We start from the raw sequence: 18,179 nt of genomic DNA, 5'->3' as shown, positions 1-18,179 counted from the left end.
AGTTAAAAATTATTAGATAATAATTTAATTAAATATATTAAATCATCTAATAATTTTTTTACTATCAACATAGAGAAAAAAAAAAATCTCATTTCATGTTTCTAAAATTTGGAGAAAAAAAATTTCCTTTCTTAAACATAATACAAGAGTCTGAAGAGAGGATGGCTCAATATGCCAAATAAAACTGCACAGTAAACACATTTTCTTCACTCTCAAAACCTTATCCCATTATGGTGTTATCCTCCAGCCATGGTTGCGGTTGCAGTTGCGGCGGGATCAGTAGGTGCAGTGGCCACGGTGAAGCACGGAAGGGGCTGCAGAGGGATCCGACTCGCCTACGAAAAAACAAGGTGCGGTTTCGGTTGGCGGGAACCCCGCGGCGGCAGTGGAACGGTAGACGGGAGAAAGTATAGAAAACAATGATAATTGTGAACAACACGAACAATAGATTAAAAGAGAAAATAAAATTATTTAATTTCAGATAAATAAGTAATTACTGGAGTTTTTTTTTTGAATTAAGAATTTTGCGCTAATTGTTTAGAATTTAAAGTTTTTAAATTTTTTATTTTTACTTTTGCTCTTGCACACTTAAAAACTATAAATGCTCAGTAACCTAGTCCATACTTGACACGATCACACGAGATTAATACAAATATGTATCTTAATGACATTTTTTAAGAATACTATATTAGTATCACAGATTAAATTTTTTCAAAATGAAAAATTTGGTAAAAATAAGAAATTAAAATCATCTTCAAATTTGTAACTCACACTTAATAAAATTTATAAATTTAATAACAATTAATTTCTTTATTTTGTTACAAGTGTATGTTGTTATTATCAGTTATCTCAGTAAATCCGTAATACCCTAATTGAACTAGGTAGGTTGCTGATACAATGATTGGTTTTTGGTACAGTATTCTAAGTTGACTTTACAGTTTACATTGACTTCCTCATTTGTTGTGACTTTCTTAGAACCTTAACAGATTCTTCTTCCTATGGAAAATCATTTCTAAGCAGAGAGACTTCTAGCACTCAGAATCCACAGCTGTTGTATCTACGAGTTTGCTGTTAAGATTTTCTTTACTGAGAAAAAAACAAACATGACTCCTGACAAGGTATGTCATCGATTTTTCCTTCTCGGTCTTTTATCTTCTCTGTTAATTCTATTAATCGTTTTGGTTTTTGAAATTGAAATTGAAGAACGAAAGTGAATGGATGATTCCCGTTGAAGTGATGCTGGGATCTCTTGACCACGGAGAAGTTCAAGCATGCAGCATTTCAAGAATCCCAGACGAGATTCGAGCGCCCAAAGAAGAATGTTACAAGCCAAGGTTGGTCTCAGTAGGACCCTTACACAGGGGAGCCACAAGGCAGATTCTGTTAATGGAAGAACCCAAATGGCGCTACGCCAAGAGCTTCCTTGACCGCAGGGTAGTGTCCAGCAACCAAGGACAAGCCGGAGGACGCAGAAGATCATCAGAACCGGGAACTCGAGAGTGGGGCCAGGAAATTCTCAAGTTTGACAAGTTGGTTCGCGCTTCCTATGGCGGTGACCTCGACTTGGATCCCCACGACCTAGCCAAAATCATGATGGTAGTGACCCTACTCTAGTTACTTATTTGTGGAAAATGGAAAGCGAATTGAATGAATCTTGAGTTGACCCTCTAGTTTCTACAGTCATGTTGTTTGGTAGTTTAAAAAGGAAACAATTATACGGTGACACTCTTGGTGTGAACTTGATAACCGAGAAAAGTTAGCATGTTTGACTAAATTGTTATTTAACGGTTTTTTAATTATCATCTCTACATAAAACAAATGCATTAAAATTTTCGGTTTTAAATGTAGAAACACACAAAAAAGTTGTTTAAAATACTTCAACCATATTAGGTGTGTACTCAAATCCGTTACCAATGTAAAATACACCTTTAAACAAAATACACATTATAAATGAGTTAACTAGACATGTATTTAAATACAAAAATATACCATGACTAATTTTTGGTGTGTACATAGTCTTTTTGACAGGAAAAACATACAAGACACTGTGTTCTAAGAGTCTAAGACAATTGTATATTTTCTGTGGATTTTGTGTGGCTGAAGAGTTCTGTCTATGACTCCAGCTAATAGCTTTATGTAGTTCATATCTATGTATTGTTATCTTGAAGTCGGAATCCAAACACAACCTTATTGTATCTGGTCCATAGTTTCTAAATGCAACTTCTACTTATTGAACAAGGTCCATTTGTGCGTGTTACAGGTGGATGGCTGTTTCTTGCTAGAACTTCTCCACAAGCTTGTGGAATACATGAATTCACCACCAAACCAAAGCCATACATTTTCCAATGACCCATTCCTAGAGACAGAGGAGAAGGTGCAGTTTGTGCTGAATGATATTTCCATGCTGGAAAATCAGATCCCTTTCATTGTTCTCAAGAAGTTGTACAATATTGTGTTCCCTGACAAAAGTAAGGTTGCGGAAGATCATCGTGTGGCTGACATCATGCACAATGCCTTTGGTTACAATTCAAAAAACCACCGTGGTTTGGCTCATATGCTTCACTTAATGCATTTGTCCACAGTTGAAGAAGACAACAATCAAGAAGCCAAACGATTGAGACAAGCATGCCAAGAACTAAAGCGATGCGCCACTAGGCTTCGAGCTGCAGGAATAACCATTAAATCAACAAATAGCAACAGCATTGGTAATGGTAGTCCTAATGGTAATGTTAATGCTAATCCTAGTCCTAACAATCAGCATAAGATTGTGGACATATTTGATTTTAACATAAGTTTCAATGAGCAAGGTAAGATACTCGAAATACCGGCTCTGCATATTAAGGAAACAACGGAAGCGAGATGGAGAAACTTGATTGCTTGGGAGCAGAGCAGAATTTGGATAAGAGGCAAGTACACTTCCTATGCTTTGTTCTTCCAAACTTTGATATGCTGTGAGCATGACCTTGAGTTTCTGGAGAAAAAGGGAGTGATAGTGAATGAGTTCAAGAAGAGCAAGGATGAAATTATGACTACGTTTCGCACAATCTCTGATGGTGTTGATCACATGGATTCAAGTTATAGCGACCACTATAAGAAACTTAATGCACACCAGACTACATTGGTCACGAAAATGTTCCACGAATGGCCTATAATCACTTGGCATAGGTGCAGGCGTGTTCTTGAGACTCTTGTGTTCTATTGGTGGAACTGGCTAGCGATCTTGATACGTGATCATATCCCTACAGTATGGAAATTTTTCGGCGTTGTGGCCGCGATTGTGTTGCTTGTTCTCACCATTATGCAGACATATTATTCAGCTAAGCAGACACATTATGCAGCTGAACAGGCACATAATGCAACTAGTGGCTCTTAGGCATCAGCAAGAAAAAGTGCTATTTGTGTCTCTTAATGCTTTTTCAAGTTTAAAATTTAATGCACAATTGTGATCTTGAAGCTTGTGTATGTTAATGGAAGAGATTTAGGTCCATGTTGAACATTGAAGAGGTGTTTTCCTGAAATTATTGTGAATGAAATTTTCTGTCTTGTTTTGTTTGAGGTTTGTCAAAGAAATCAAGCAAATCTTTCATGATATGATCCTTATATTCATACAATTAAAGCAAAATTAATGAACGAAACTTGTGAGATTAATATATAATTTGGCCAAAGAAATAAAGCAAACATGAATATTAGGGTGGACTTGGTTTGCGTTTTTATTTTTTGTTTTTATTTTCAGTACTTTCTGTTTTTTAAATTTTGTGAAGGAAAAAATAAAAACAATGAAAACAATAAAATCTTGTTTTCTGTTTTCATTTTTTATTTTTATTTTTTTTATAAAATCTAAAAAATAAAAAATACTAAAAATAAAAACAAAAAATAAAAATACAAACCAAACGCACTATTGACAACAACTCTGTTAGAAGGTCAGAATGAATTAACGGCATATCTCAAGTGATTTATGATCGGAAATCAAAACTCAGAAACATGCATAAAATCAAGGGCAAATGACTTGGTTAAACCAAGTACATTTGCAAATGTCCTGAATGTCCCAAATCGAAAATTCAAAACGAATATTTAATGCTTTTGTAAATCGAAATGACTTGCTTCGATTTACATGCTTCTTCGCTATTTAAACAAATCGAAGTCACTTGATTCGAACTCAGAAACCTCATACCCCACTCCCAACCCCACCACCCAGTTTCGAGATTCTCTAGAAGCAACTCGGTTTGGACCGACTCTGCATGCATGGAAGACGACCCGAATCGTCTGTATCGACTTGATGGAGTCGCGCATATTGTTGGAGCCATCCACCTCGAGGTTAGTGTTTTTTAATATTTAATTTTTTTTAAATAAATTAGTAGTTAGTTAGAACTGTTAGTGTGGAGTTTTTAAAATGAATCTAAAAACAGATATTTGAATTTAGTTCATGTCAGTCTTAGTGAGTCATTAACTATAGAATAGGGTTAGGTGTAGAGTAATGAACAGGGTTAACGACTGTTTTTGATGTTTGTTAATAAATAGAACATGTTTTTATCTCATATTAGTAATTGTTTTGTTAATACAAAGAATTGGATCGTGAGTAATGTAGTGGTTAGCGTTTCTATCTATAAAGGATTGGTTGGGATTCATTGAGAGGTTTTTTTGTGACAAATGTGAGAAGTCATCTTCTATTCTTATGCAGCCCCAACAGTCCATCCTCGCCAACTAATACATCACAACTTTGATTCGGATTGACGGCAAACAATGGTGAAGCCACTAAGTCTGGCTCGGGTGTAAACACCAGCACTGCTGACGATGATCTAACAGGCAATACACTAGAGCTGGCTACATGTCCGGTGGAGTGCATATTCTTGTTCGAGCCTCCAAAACTAGATGCCACATCCACAAGTTTCGCCAACAACTCCGGAGTCCTCACCTCAGGAAACTGACAGCGACAATGAAACAGCACCTGCATATCTTCGTCACTGCTAATAATGAATGAATCATACTTCACATCATCGCATAACACGGAGATCGGAATACGATAGAACAACTTCTCCACCCGTTTCACGCCATGCAGTCCTAGTCTTTGGAGTATAGTACTCTTAAACTCAGCGAAACTTGTCGAAGGTTTGAGAAAAAACACTCAGCGGGTCCTTGTCAGTGAACTTAATCCCTGATCGCGTTTTCTTCTTAATGGACCCTCTATAGTGCACAAGAGCTACAAAACTCTCATCACTAGCTATTGTGAATCTCACTCTTCTACAAAATTTCGTATAGCAACTGGTTTTTATATACCTCCCTCCTTTGTAAATCGAAACAATTACATTCGATTTACTCTAAGGCTGGTTGCATGTATAAATCAAATTAAATTCATTCCATTTACGTTCACACATAAATCGAATCTAATAAGCTCATATCTAAATCGAATTGATTTGATTCGATTTTCATTGAATTTCGTTTAGCACCTAATTCGAATCATTTAGATTCGATTTACTACCTGTTTTGCTAAATCAAATTTATTCAATTCAATTTATATAGAAACGTTGTTTGAGATTTTGACGTTGCAATTTTCAGTTTGGGACATTCAGGACATTTTCAAATGCACTTGGTTTAACCAAGTCATTTGCCCTAAAATCAATGCTTATTCATAGAAGATTTTCTAAATATTGAAACTGGTATCTAAAACAAATTATTTCCCTTTGTCATCATGTTAGTGCATGATTTAGTGGAGCAAGACCAAAGGAAAAAACTAAGGTGGCTTTGTGAACAAAATTAAAAGTGGTATAATTATAATTATGAGATTATATATCTGACCGGTTAAAATAATATTTCGAGTAATGGTGAGGAATACATATTATTTCTACCCAAAAAGAAAAGGATTTAGAATTAAGACAAAAACTTTAGACAGAAACTTGTTTTTTTTTTTTTTGAAACAAAGAAAACTCAACACATTAGAGTGGAGCGTATACACACAGACATGAACTAAACCTGTATACAAAAGTTATGAATCCTCTATCATCTCCGACATTGTCATCAACAACCAAAAGGATCACTACCAGTCCATTCTTTGTAACTCAAAAACGTCATTCCCTGTATGATATCAACACCTATTTCTTTATTATTGAAAATTCTGGCATTGCGTTCCAACTAGATGTTCCAAATCACTGCAAAGAATCCTGTCAGCCATGTCTTCTGCACTTCTTTTCGATTGTGCATACCAGTCCAACTCCCAAATAGTTCTTTAATGGTTCCAGGAATAGTCCAAGCTCTATCCAAATCCCTCTACCAAGCGCACCAAACCTGCCATGTATACTCACAAATCAGAAATAAATGATATACAGATTCTATCTCCTTTTTACACAGTACACATATATTATCACTATTAAAAACAACTCCTAGTCTACTCAACCTTTCTTTAGTATTAACTCTACCAACTAGGACAAACCATCTAAAAAGCTCTATTCTTGGAGGTACCACCCCCTCTCCAAATAGAATTTGTGAAATTATAGCTAGTAATCTCGTCCGATAGAGTCTCCAATTGTAGTACCTGCAGAAAAGAGTTAGTAGAAAACACACCTTTATGATCAAACTTCCAAACAACATCCTCTCTACCAGTTGATAGCTTCACTAGCCTTAACCTCTCATGAAGTTGATAAACAAGTTCCAACTCCCATTGGAACAACACTCTCCTCTACTGAAAATTCCATATCCAATCTAACCCGTCCCAAAACCCACAATCCCTAATCACAGATCCCTGCTGGTTTGAAATAGAGAAGAGCCTTGGAAAACTCGCTTTCAGGGGCCACCTTGAATCCAATTATCTTCCCAGAAAAGAGTTCTACTTCCATTCCCTACTTCCATCGCCAGACCACTAACCATTTTTTCCTTCACCCTTTGCTCTTTTATATTTAACTGACAAATGTCTTTCCAGGGTCCTCCTTTTACCGGTAAAGTCTGATTTGCTAGCATTTCATTAGGATTCAAATTGTTACAAGAGCAAACAATCTTCTTCCACAATGAGCAGTCCTCCTTTGAAAACCGTCACCACCACTTAAACAAAAGTGCTGTGTTCCTAAGAACTGCATCCTTAACTCCCAAACCCCTCAGCCTTTTTCGGTGCATGTACCACCTCCCACTTAACTAGAGGGATACCATAGTTACCATCCTCCTTACACCACATAAAGCTCCTCTGTAATGAAATCAGCTTGTCAGCAACCGCCTTCGCCATCTTGTACAGACTTAAGTAATAGATTGGTAGGCTATTCAATACCGACTTGATGAGGACAAGCTTACCTGCTTTGTTTAGAACCTTTGCTTTCCATAAGCTGAGTTTCTCTTCCACCTTATCTATGATTGGTTTCCAAGTCTTCACCAGGCGTGGATTTGCTCCTAACGAAATCCCTAGGTACCTCATAGGTAAGACAACTTGATTGCACCCCAGTAGGCCACACACATGATCTACCCACTCCTGCTCACAATTCACGGGAATCAGATTCGACTTATCAAAATTGATGCTCAGTCCAGACATCAGCTTAAAACATCGCAACAGCCTCTTATAATTCACAATTGTCGCTGTCTCTGGAGGACAAAACAAGATAGTATCATCTGCAAATTGTAAGTGTGTCAATTCGATATGATCTCCCCCGACCAGTAGCGGAGTGATGCGCCCGTTCCTGACGGCTTCACCTAACATCCTATGCAAGACATCGACCACAAGCACAAATAGAAGAGGAAAAAGAGGATCTCCTTGTCTTAGACCCCTCTCCATGTTGAACGGCTTGGAAGGCGACCCATTAACCAGGACTGACATAGTGGCCGTACTGACACACTCCTTCACCCAAGTCCTCCATCTGTGGCCGAACCCCATCTTCTGAAGTACAATATCCACAAAACTCCATCTGACTCTATCATAAGCTTTTTGAAAATCCAGCTTGATAATAGCCGCTTTCTTTCGCCGCGTCTTGAGCCAATGAACCGTCTCACATGCTATGAGCGCGCTGTCATGGATTTTTCTACCCTTCACAAATGCACTCTGAGTCTCTCCTACCAAGCCCGGCATAACTGATCTCATTCTTCTCACCAATGCCTTCGAAATCACCTTATACACACACCCTACCATACTAATCAGCCGAAAATCCTTGATCTCCTTAGCCCCGACAAATTTCGGAGCAAGCGTCACCCACGTGACATTCACATCAGTTGGTAACTTAGCACTTTGGAAGAATCCCGTCACAGCTGCAGTGAATTCCGGCCCAATCTCCTCCCAGCATTTCTTGAAGAAATTCATATTATATCCATCACTATCTGGGGCCTTAGAAGATTCACAATCCCATACTGCCTCCCTAATTTCCTCCAACGATGGCAAAACCTCTAGAGCTTCAGCCTCAGCTCCATCAATCCGCTTCACCAAACCATCCCGAACACCAATCCTCAGAGCATATTCTTGTCGATATAGATCCTTGTAAAACCCCCTAATTGCCACCTTTATCCTTGTCTGATTCCGCACAAGCCGTCCATGAATCATCAGAGTGTCTATCCTGTTATTCCTTCTTCTAGCCGAGGCAATATTATGAAAGTATCTGGTATTCCTATCTATGTTCCTAGCATGTTTAGACAGAGACATCTGCTTCCAGTGAATTTTCTTCCTACTATACCACTTTTCACAAAAGCTCACCAATGCCTTCCTTCTAGCCTCCATCGTACCATCATAGATGCCATCACTAACCATATTGTCAAGCTTCCTGATCTCTTCCTCAAACCTCCCAACCTCTTATCCATGTCGCCAAAAATTATCCCTATGCCATTGCCGCAAAGGTATCGTCAAGGCCTTCAGTTTACAAGTGAATTGAGCATCTTCCAAACATCTCCATTCATTTTTGACCATTCTTAGAAAATCCTTATGTGTAAACCAGGAATCCAGACTTCTGAAAGGTCGGGGGCCCCTTTTTACTCTTGTATCTTCCACAATCAACGGGCAGTGATTTGACAATCCCCTTGGTCTGCCTTTTAGCCGTATATCTGGAAACTCTTCCGTCCATTCTATATTGACCAAAACTCTATCAATCCGACTACAGGATCGACTCCTAAACCACGTGAACTTCCTATCAGTAAGCGGTAAATCCACCAACTGCATGTCATGTATCCAACTCTTAAACTCCTCCGCTGAAGCCGGTAAACTATTCACCCCTTTGCGATCTTCGACTTGCAGAATCTCATTAAAGTCGCCCAACAAGCAGAACGGTACCTGACATAGCCCCATAATATAGCTCAATTCCTCCCATACCACCTGCTTCTCCTCCCTCCCATGCGCTCCGTATACCAAACAGTAAGCACAATTAAAGTTGTTCTTTGTTAACACCCCTTCAATGCACAACCACCTCTCTCCTTTATAACAGTTACTTTTTTTAAACATTATACCATCCCAAATTAACAACAAGCCCCCAGCCGCCCCTACAGACTCCACAAACTCCCAACCTCCAGAACTATTTCCCCAAATTCTTGCAACATCATATTTATTAATCAACTCCCTTTTTGTTTCAAGCAAACCTAACATGTTCAAATTAAACGTTTTTTTCAAAGATTTCACCATGCTTATTTTACCATCTCCTCGCAATCCCCTAATATTCTAGCAGCTCACAATCATTTAAACAAATTTTTACTCACCTTATTTTGATTCTTCGGACGACTCCTTCTTACCTTTTGTTTTTGTTTCGCCAATTTTCTCTTTGCCTCTATTTCTTCATTTTGAGCTTGCAAAATTTCCATAATATCCTCCTCCTCATCATACAAAACAGCGGCCGACTCCACTGCCAAAGCCCAAGTTTCTTCATTTTCCTTCCGTTGTTCTTCCTGCGATAGCTTGTCCTCAACTCTCCCATTCTGTCATCCTGACTCTGTGTTTGACCCAGCCACAATCTTCAAGGTTGTCTCTCCATTAGCCATTAGACAGAAACTTGTTAGTTGTTACTTGATGTAATTAAATGATTATGCATTACTTTATCAAAATTAAACTTTTAAACATATACGGCTTGAAAATATAAAACTATACTTATCAATTATCTTATTATTATGTTTTTATATTTTATTTTTTTATTTAATTAAATTATTAGTAAATAAAACCAATTAGATTTATCTAATTTCTTTAATGAAAAATTACTTTTTTACTATAGAAAATTTTAGATAAATTATAAACCATTTTTGCAAAAGAAAGAGAAATATTTTTGTCCTTCATTGTTTTACATATTTTTACTTTTACATACTAAATTTTAGAAAATGATTTCTTCTCTTAAAAGTCAACTATGTTATATGTAAATTGACAATCAGTCACTAATCAACCATGAAAATATAGTGTTTATAAACAATTTAATTATATATTTATATTCCTGCCAAAAAAAACTCTAATTATTTTGCTAATTGTATTATTGTGTTTATAGAATGTTTTTCCTAACTATTATCACAAGATAGGTGATGAGTTCATAGTCCAAATAAAACTGCAAAGTGAACCCTTTTTCTTCACTCTCAAAACCTTATCCCATTATGGTGTTATCCTCAGCCATGGCTTCACTGCTTCTAGCTTCACCTCCACCACTCTCCACTCAACTCCACACTTCTTCCTCTTCTCACCTTTCTTTCTCTCACTCCCAAACCCTCTCCTCTTCACCACTCTTCACTTCTTCTGTTTCCGTTTCACACTCCGCCACAACTTCCTCTTCTCCTTCTCCAATCCCTTCTGGTACATCCTACAACAAAACCCAAAAAGTTGCAAAATTTGCAGTAAATTTTTTGTGTTATGTGTGAATTCTAGCACCCCATTTGCACATTCACCGTTTTATTGTTTCTTTTTCAGTTTACTGTGGCAGAGGTGACAAGAAAACTGCAAAGGGAAAGCGCTTCAACCATTCATTCGGAAATGTAATGTTCTGCTTGTATTCTGTTTTTCGAAATTTCCCATGTTTATTGCTTTGTTCCTCTACTTCTCTTTTGTCTGAAGTTTTGATCTTTTTTATTAATGGGTTCTTATTTTTGAAACTATGTTTTGCAATTATGCTCAAAATTTCATGTTATGGTTATTTTCAGGCAAGGCCAAGGGACAAGAAAAAGGGTAGAGGACCACCGAGGCTTTTTGCTCCGCCGGCACCTACGAAGAAGGATCGTTTCGAAGATAATGAAGTGGTGAAGATTGAAATTGATGAGTCTCTCTTTACTAGCTGAATTTGTTAATGAATTGTAGTTCTAAAATGTTTCATTGTTTAGTTGTTGATATTTGAATTGCATTGCTCTATGACAATATACAATATGGATTTTGTTTATATTATATGATGAGTTTTAACTATCTTTATATTAGTTGAGGCTAGTGTTCTTCTTTTATCTGTATTAAACTCTATTGTGAAATTAAGATTGATGGTTCAGCCATTAGCATTACAATAGAATAAAATAAAATCAAGGCTTGTGTTTGCCTAGGATTTGTCTTACATTGGACCTTGTGTATTCTCAGTGGTAAACATGATACGGATTCTTTCGAGAAATTCTTGCATGCTTTTGGAGCCCCATTTAATACATGCTCAAAGAACATTTTCATTTGAAATATATGAAAGTTATGTAGAAAACCAACAATATGTAGTTATAAATATTCTTGAAACATGCATTAAATGTGCTTCAAGAGTATGTAAATATTTCTTGGTTTCTTTTTGCCTATGTGAAAGTTGAGATATTGGTAGAAATAGCCCTTGGGAAAAACAAAGGACTATGAGTGCTTCCATAACACTTGGAACTTAGGCTCAATACTGTGTTTTTTGTATGTCAGCTCTGAATCCGAAAGTGCAGTCACCATCTTAATTCTCTACTGGTTGTATTAGTCTAGTTTTGCCCTTTCACTCTTCTCCTTAAATTTTTAAGGACTGTATCTTGCGAATTTTCTTACATCATACTTGGAATAATTTTACATGTTATATTGGAAATTTGAAACTACTTAGGAGAGTGGTAAACAAATTCACTGGTATATAGCTCTGAATATCAAAAGGATTATAGAGAACCCGAAATTGCTTGTTGACTTTATTTAGCTAGCATTACTTGATGGTTTGATGGATGTAATGAATGCAGCCTTTTATGATAAATGTGATTCTAAGAAACTTAAGGAAACTATGATTCTCATAAATTCTTGATCCAAGTCTTTGGGTACATCCGTCTTTATTTTTCTTTTTTCTAGAAAAACCTCCTAGCTCATGAACATAGAAATTTGGTGCAGCTTATGAAAGGGGGAAGCATATCCCTGTGGAGATTACTTGAAATGGAGCATACTAGTCTAGCACCTGTATTTTATAGTGACTCGTGTATAATTAATATCATATTTTTGTCGGATTGAGAGTTATTACAGACCTTAATCCTAGAATCCCTGGAATTAATCAAACTAAATTGGTCAGCCAATTAGCTCGGATTGATAGAGAAGGATTTGGTTTGTAAAGATGTGAAAAGTTTAGATTCAGACTATGGTTTAGACTTGTATTGCTAGAGAATACCTTTTGCTTTGTATAACCATAATTGCATTTCTTTTACAATCGTATCATAGTGTTTCCTATAGATAGGGGAATAATGAAAAACTGGTATTCACAATAGAATTCCTTCTCCACCATTTTTTTCTTTTTTCAAGAACTGTTATCTAAGAACTAAATATATGGTTGCAAATGACACAATGATTTAATGCAAGTTTTCCTATGACGCTTCCATCTTCTATTGTCAATCTTCTGCTTTGCTTGTTCCATAGATGAATCCCATAAGTCTCCGCACAGAGCTGAAGCACTTTGGCTTCTACCCATTTCGATTCAGTTTGAGTTTTCGGCTTCCTGAGAAACCCCCTTATCTTATTCCAATCAGCTGGATAGAAAGCCATAGGTGGCAAGATCTTAAATATGAAACTGGGTCTTTTCAGCAGCCTCTTGATCACTCTAGAAACCAGGTATGGACCATTATGCCCCCATTTGTTTCCATCAAAAGTCAATGCAAATTCACTAATGAATTCGTGAAGAAGTGGATGTTTCATATCGAAAATCAGAACAGCATTATTTAATCTAGTCCAGTGCTTAGATCTTAAATCCATGCTTTGTGCTCCGATAGAATTCCGCAACCCGGTTAATGGTTTTAGAACAATAAAGTCTGTATCTATGTAGATTCCACCATATTTATAGAGCACTACAAGTCTTATCAGATTAGATAGATTTTGTGACAAAGGAATCTCACCTGGATCCTTCTTACCTTTTATTAACTCACGAAACCAAGCTTCGGCCGGTGTCCCTTTGAACAGAATAGGCAAGTCTGGGGTCACAACCTGAACCTTGAACCTACTGTCGAGCAACGGTTTCAGCACTGTGTAGCCGTCCGTGGTCTCCAAAGTTCTTGACAAAATTACAAGGCATGCGCCGGGATGAACCTTAAAAACACTTTCCACGGACATCAATTCTCTTACACCAAACGAGCCTGCTGGCGAAATCCAAGTCATGAAAAACTGAGCCTCGCATTCACGGCTGAAGAATTCTAGAACTCTGCTGTGAAATCTGCGGGTCGAGTTGTTTGACTTGAGAATATCAAACTTGTGCAGGTTTTTCCGAAACCAAGCTATTCTCTCTAATTCTGTCACACCGAGTGGAGCAACCAAATCATTCTGATTTCCAGCTTGAATTCTAACATTCTCTTCTTGAATGGAGTGTAAAGGCAGATTAGAAAGTGTTGATCTTATTTGCTCTTTGAATCTGTGACTCTGAGCTTGCAAATTCTCTGAAGGTTCTTTATTTGTAGCAGAGTGTAGGAAATCATGGTAATTGATACTATATGCATGGATAACAAAAATTATGGCAGAGAATATAAACAGAGAGGATAAAAGTAACTTGGCACTTTTAAGGTGTCTAGGGTCAAACATTCTGAGAAGTTTGTGTTTGTTGAGACTTTCAGATTTGCCTTGATATTATGCATTTATATATAAAAGTATTCATTTAGAGTTAACAGTTATTTGCTTTTTTTATTAGCATTTATCAATTTCATGTTATGAGACAAACAACTATTTTTTCAGCTATTATAGTAACCACAGTTGTTTATACTGATTCTCTGATTTTCACACACATTTATTTACTTATTTGGTTTATTACTGATATTCGGACTTATTATCAATTTAAGAGAAGTGTATGCAAAAATGGTACATATAACCTTCATTTTTCTTTTTAGCATTTATCAATTTCTTATATATATAGAGATAGAGAGAGAGACAGACAGACAGAGTGTTAAACTGTTAACAGTTATTTAGTTTTTTTCTTTTTAGCATTTATCAATTTCTTATTGTAATATTATACCCACTATTTGTGTTTAGATTCAATTATGTCTCTAGAAAAGTGAATTATGTAAATGTTGTAGGAATTAGTTTCAACATTTGATAAGTTATTTTTCGGAGTAGATCATCAATTCTATCCCAGACATTTGTATTCTAACTTCAAGAAGAGATTTTTAAAACTCAAACTAAAGCGCTCGTGATGTGTAATTGACTGCAGGATAACATTGAATCACTTTTACAAATGTTAGGGACACAAATAAGACGATTTAAACGTTAGGGACACAAATAGGATTTACTCCAAATATTGGAGACAAAAACGATACTTTACTCTATTAAAAAAATACTTTATATTTATTTTATGTATTTAAAGGTTTAAATTTTGTAGTTTTTTTGTTTTTTATTGCTTAATATTGGGTATTCTTAGAATATTATTTGTCTGTAAAATCTAAAAACATATAGGTTTTTTCACCTAATAATAAGAATATTCTTGTAGGAAAAGATAAATTTCAATTAAAAGCCATGAGAGCTTGTTCATTTTAAAGCTTCATATTGGTGCCAGTGCCAAAATAGAATTAGGAATATACATGATTTGGTTAGTCGATTTAGTTTGGGTTAGAGACTTTTTTATCAATGAATCTGACACTATAAAAAAATATATGCTAAATTGTACTCATAAAATAAGTTACAGTAGTTTGAAAAACTAATACAGCAGCTTCGTGTCCTGCTATTAGGTTGTGACAGTTTTTATAAAATTGTTGTTACTTGAAAAAATAATGCAGTATTTTTTGTTGATTCTACAATTTGCGACAGTTTAGAACGTCAACAATTTGAAAAATCAAATTAAAAAAAAAATATATTATAAGAGTTTGAAATCCCTACAAATTGGCAACCAAAAATTATATTAAAAAAAATACAACAATCAATCCGGACCTATACAAGCATTTTGCCCACTTTTTTCTATAGAAACAGAGCAAAATCACTTATGCAATCATATCTATAGTAAGCCAAATCCAATATGGATCGATTCGGGTAATCAAATATATATCTAATTAAAAATTAAATTTAAAAAAAATTGAAAAATAAAAAAAATTAAGAAAATAATGAAAAAGAATAAAAATGAGAGAATAGATGAATTACAAACTGCAATAAATAATCAAAATCATACTTAAATAAACATCATTTGATTCATAAATTGCAGTCATAAAATAAATAAGTTGCAGCAGCTTAAAAAACTAATACAGCAGTTTTGTGTCATGCTATTAGGTTGCGGCAATTTTTATAAAATTAGCGTTACTTGAGAAAATAATGCAGTAACTTTTGTTGATTCTACGATTTGTAACCGTTTAAAACTCCAACAATTTGGGAAGTCAAAATTAAAAAAAAAATCACTGTGGGAGTTTGACCTACAAATTAGCAACCAGAAATTATATATAAAAAAAAACAACAACCGATCCAGATTTAGGGGTGTATGTAGACCGGATCAGATATCAGGTATATCCGCATAATTGAACTTTCTCTTTTTAATTATATTTTTATGTAAAAAATTCAATAAAAGTATTTCTTTCACATTTTTAAACCTATTTATTCCTAAAATAATTTTAATCAAACTTTTTCTAAATAATAAAAATAAAATAATACAATATATAAATAATAACTACTAACTAAAACATACAAACAAGTAAATATAATACCAAACATTCCAACAAATACTTCCAATGTTAAGTGAAGATAATAAGCACTATAATACTAAATGTCTTATTTAAAATAAAACAGCAACACTATAACACACTAAAAGTCTAAACAATTTACAAATATTTAAAATAAAACAATCGTAAAACAAGTTGACCCCTTCTTAAATCTGCAGCCATCATGTAATTTCAGCAATCATGTATTCCTATTAAGAAACTACCAATTGGTGGAATAGGAATGTTCCTTACCTCAGATCCACTTGTATTGTTTGTAACTGCTTGTTTATTAGCCATTCGAAGCAACACAATCCTACAAATAACATCTTACATAAATCACATAAACATAAATCAGAACAGGAACATCTCACATAATTCATATGAACATTAACAGGAGCAGAACTCTTTAAAAAAAAACAATAACAGTAAGAGCATTATTCACAAAATTCAAATGATTATATTAAAAAATTACCCGAAGTCCTGAATAATGATTCAACAAAACAGAGGATGTTGATTCCGGAAACATAGGATGGAGTTCAGAAGATGTGGCAGGAACTGAGAATGGAGGAGGTCAAGAACAGAGAACAGAGGTTGCCAAGACAAGGGAGCTAGGGGATGAGAATGCCAACGAGAATCATGAACCACAAACCACAGTCAGGGAGGAAGCAACGGTGACTAGCAAGAATGTGACGAAAGGGATGAACTTGACTACGCGACTTCGCGAGGAACAACTCCGACAGGAAGCACGCCACGAAGAGGGAGGAGCATTAAGAGATCTCTGGTGAGTAGCTTCAGACGGTGATCAGGAAGACGAAGACGAAGACAAAATTGCCAATAGGTGGTTTGGTGTCTCTGACTCTGAGGATGGGTGAGAGATTGGGGTTGCAGCACTGTGAAGGAAGGGTGAAGTGTGCGAGAAGTGTGAAGTGAGATTAGGGTTAGGTTAGGGTGGCTGAGAAACTAACATATATATATATATAATTATTATTGTGCGGAAATGCAGATCTGCAGATCTGCAGATCGGATACTTAGATATAGAGTTGATATTCGCGATCCGATCCTTAAGGGTGCAGATTAGATGCTATTCGATCTGATCAGTTTGCGGATTGGATCGGATCATATTCGCAATTTTCGAATCGGATGCAGATATTTACTGCGAATCTGTGGATACAATTCGATCTATGAACACCCCTATCCAGACCTACATTATATCAAACAAGCATCTTGCCAACTTTTCTCCATGGAAACAGAGCAAAATCACGTATGCAATTATATCTATAGTAAGCCAAATCCAACTTGGATCGATTCAAGTTGGATCAATTCGGGTAATCAAATATATATCTAATTAAAAATTAAATTTAAAAAAAATTGAAAAATGAAAAAAATTGAAAAAAATTGAAAAAAAAAAAAAAAAAAAGAATAGATGAATTACAAAATGCAATAAATAATCAAAATCATATTTAAATAAACATCATATAATATTCATAAATTCACAAGCTTTAATGTATATTATATTATAAACTAATCAGGTAATAATTAGGTTGGTTTGATTCCGCAACCATATATATGATACCTGAACTAATTAAGGTCAAGTTGACTGGATTATTACTCGACGGATAATGAAATTAATTAATTCGGATCGGAGTCAATTCTATCGAATAAATGGATTACTCGTATCCGTATACACCCTTAATTAGAGTGATAGCATATTAACGAAAAATGCAGGCTAACAGCAGAATATAATAGAGTATTGTAATGTAGTTATTAGCAGTAAAGTAGTTATTACTGTTAAGTAAGTCTGTTAGTAGAATAACAGAAATAATTAGTTAGTTTCATTTTTGAGTAAATTACTAATTCTTTCCTCGAATTATCAAAACGCTAACAAAAATAACCTCCACTTTTATTAACGACAAAAATACACCTAAAATATTGGAAAATGCTACAAAAATATCCAACCGTAAATAAAACTCTATTCCGTTAATAGAATTGGCTGAGCTGTTAAATGGATTCCGTTATACCCTTCTTCTACCTTTCCTTCATTCGTCCTCACTCCCTCCCTCTTCCAAACCTCATAGAAAGAGCTTACGCCTCACCCTCTTCACTCTCACTCTGAATCTATGGCTGCTGTCTTCGGATCTTCTCTGTCTCGCGCTCTCACAGCCCATTCCTCTCTCCTTTTTTCTTCTCCCTTCTTCTCGCTT

The 18,179-nt window shown here is 35.6% G+C and overlaps 3 protein-coding genes across 3 annotated transcripts; 2 read left to right on the top strand and 1 right to left on the bottom strand.

Moving 5' to 3' along the window:
* The first annotated feature begins 851 nt into the window (after nucleotides 1-851).
* On the top strand, nucleotides 852-3,570 carry LOC112727969 (UPF0481 protein At3g47200). Its single transcript, XM_025777927.3, has 3 exons — nucleotides 852-1,118; nucleotides 1,204-1,596; nucleotides 2,261-3,570. The coding sequence occupies exons 1-3, from the start codon at nucleotides 1,104-1,106 to the stop codon at nucleotides 3,371-3,373; spliced, it is 1,521 nt and encodes a 506-aa protein (XP_025633712.1). The 5' UTR covers nucleotides 852-1,103; the 3' UTR covers nucleotides 3,374-3,570.
* A 6,806-nt stretch (nucleotides 3,571-10,376) lies between these two features.
* LOC112727968 (small ribosomal subunit protein bTHXc) lies at nucleotides 10,377-11,322 on the top strand. Its single transcript, XM_025777926.3, has 3 exons — nucleotides 10,377-10,711; nucleotides 10,826-10,890; nucleotides 11,056-11,322. The coding sequence occupies exons 1-3, from the start codon at nucleotides 10,516-10,518 to the stop codon at nucleotides 11,188-11,190; spliced, it is 396 nt and encodes a 131-aa protein (XP_025633711.1). The 5' UTR covers nucleotides 10,377-10,515; the 3' UTR covers nucleotides 11,191-11,322.
* Nucleotides 11,323-12,475: 1,153 nt separating this feature from the next.
* On the bottom strand, nucleotides 12,476-13,888 carry LOC112727967 (uncharacterized). Its single transcript, XM_025777925.3, has one exon. It carries the CDS (start codon nucleotides 13,886-13,888, stop codon nucleotides 12,635-12,637), a length of 1,254 nt encoding a protein of 417 aa, XP_025633710.1. The 3' UTR covers nucleotides 12,476-12,634.
* Between the last annotated feature and the right edge of the window lie 4,291 nt (nucleotides 13,889-18,179).

The sequence above is a fragment of the Arachis hypogaea genome, chromosome 12 (assembly GCF_003086295.3).
Source record: "Arachis hypogaea cultivar Tifrunner chromosome 12, arahy.Tifrunner.gnm2.J5K5, whole genome shotgun sequence".
NCBI lineage: Eukaryota > Viridiplantae > Streptophyta > Magnoliopsida > Fabales > Fabaceae > Arachis > Arachis hypogaea.
Note: the sequence above shows the minus strand (reverse complement) of the source record. Positions and strands in the feature narration are given on the sequence as shown.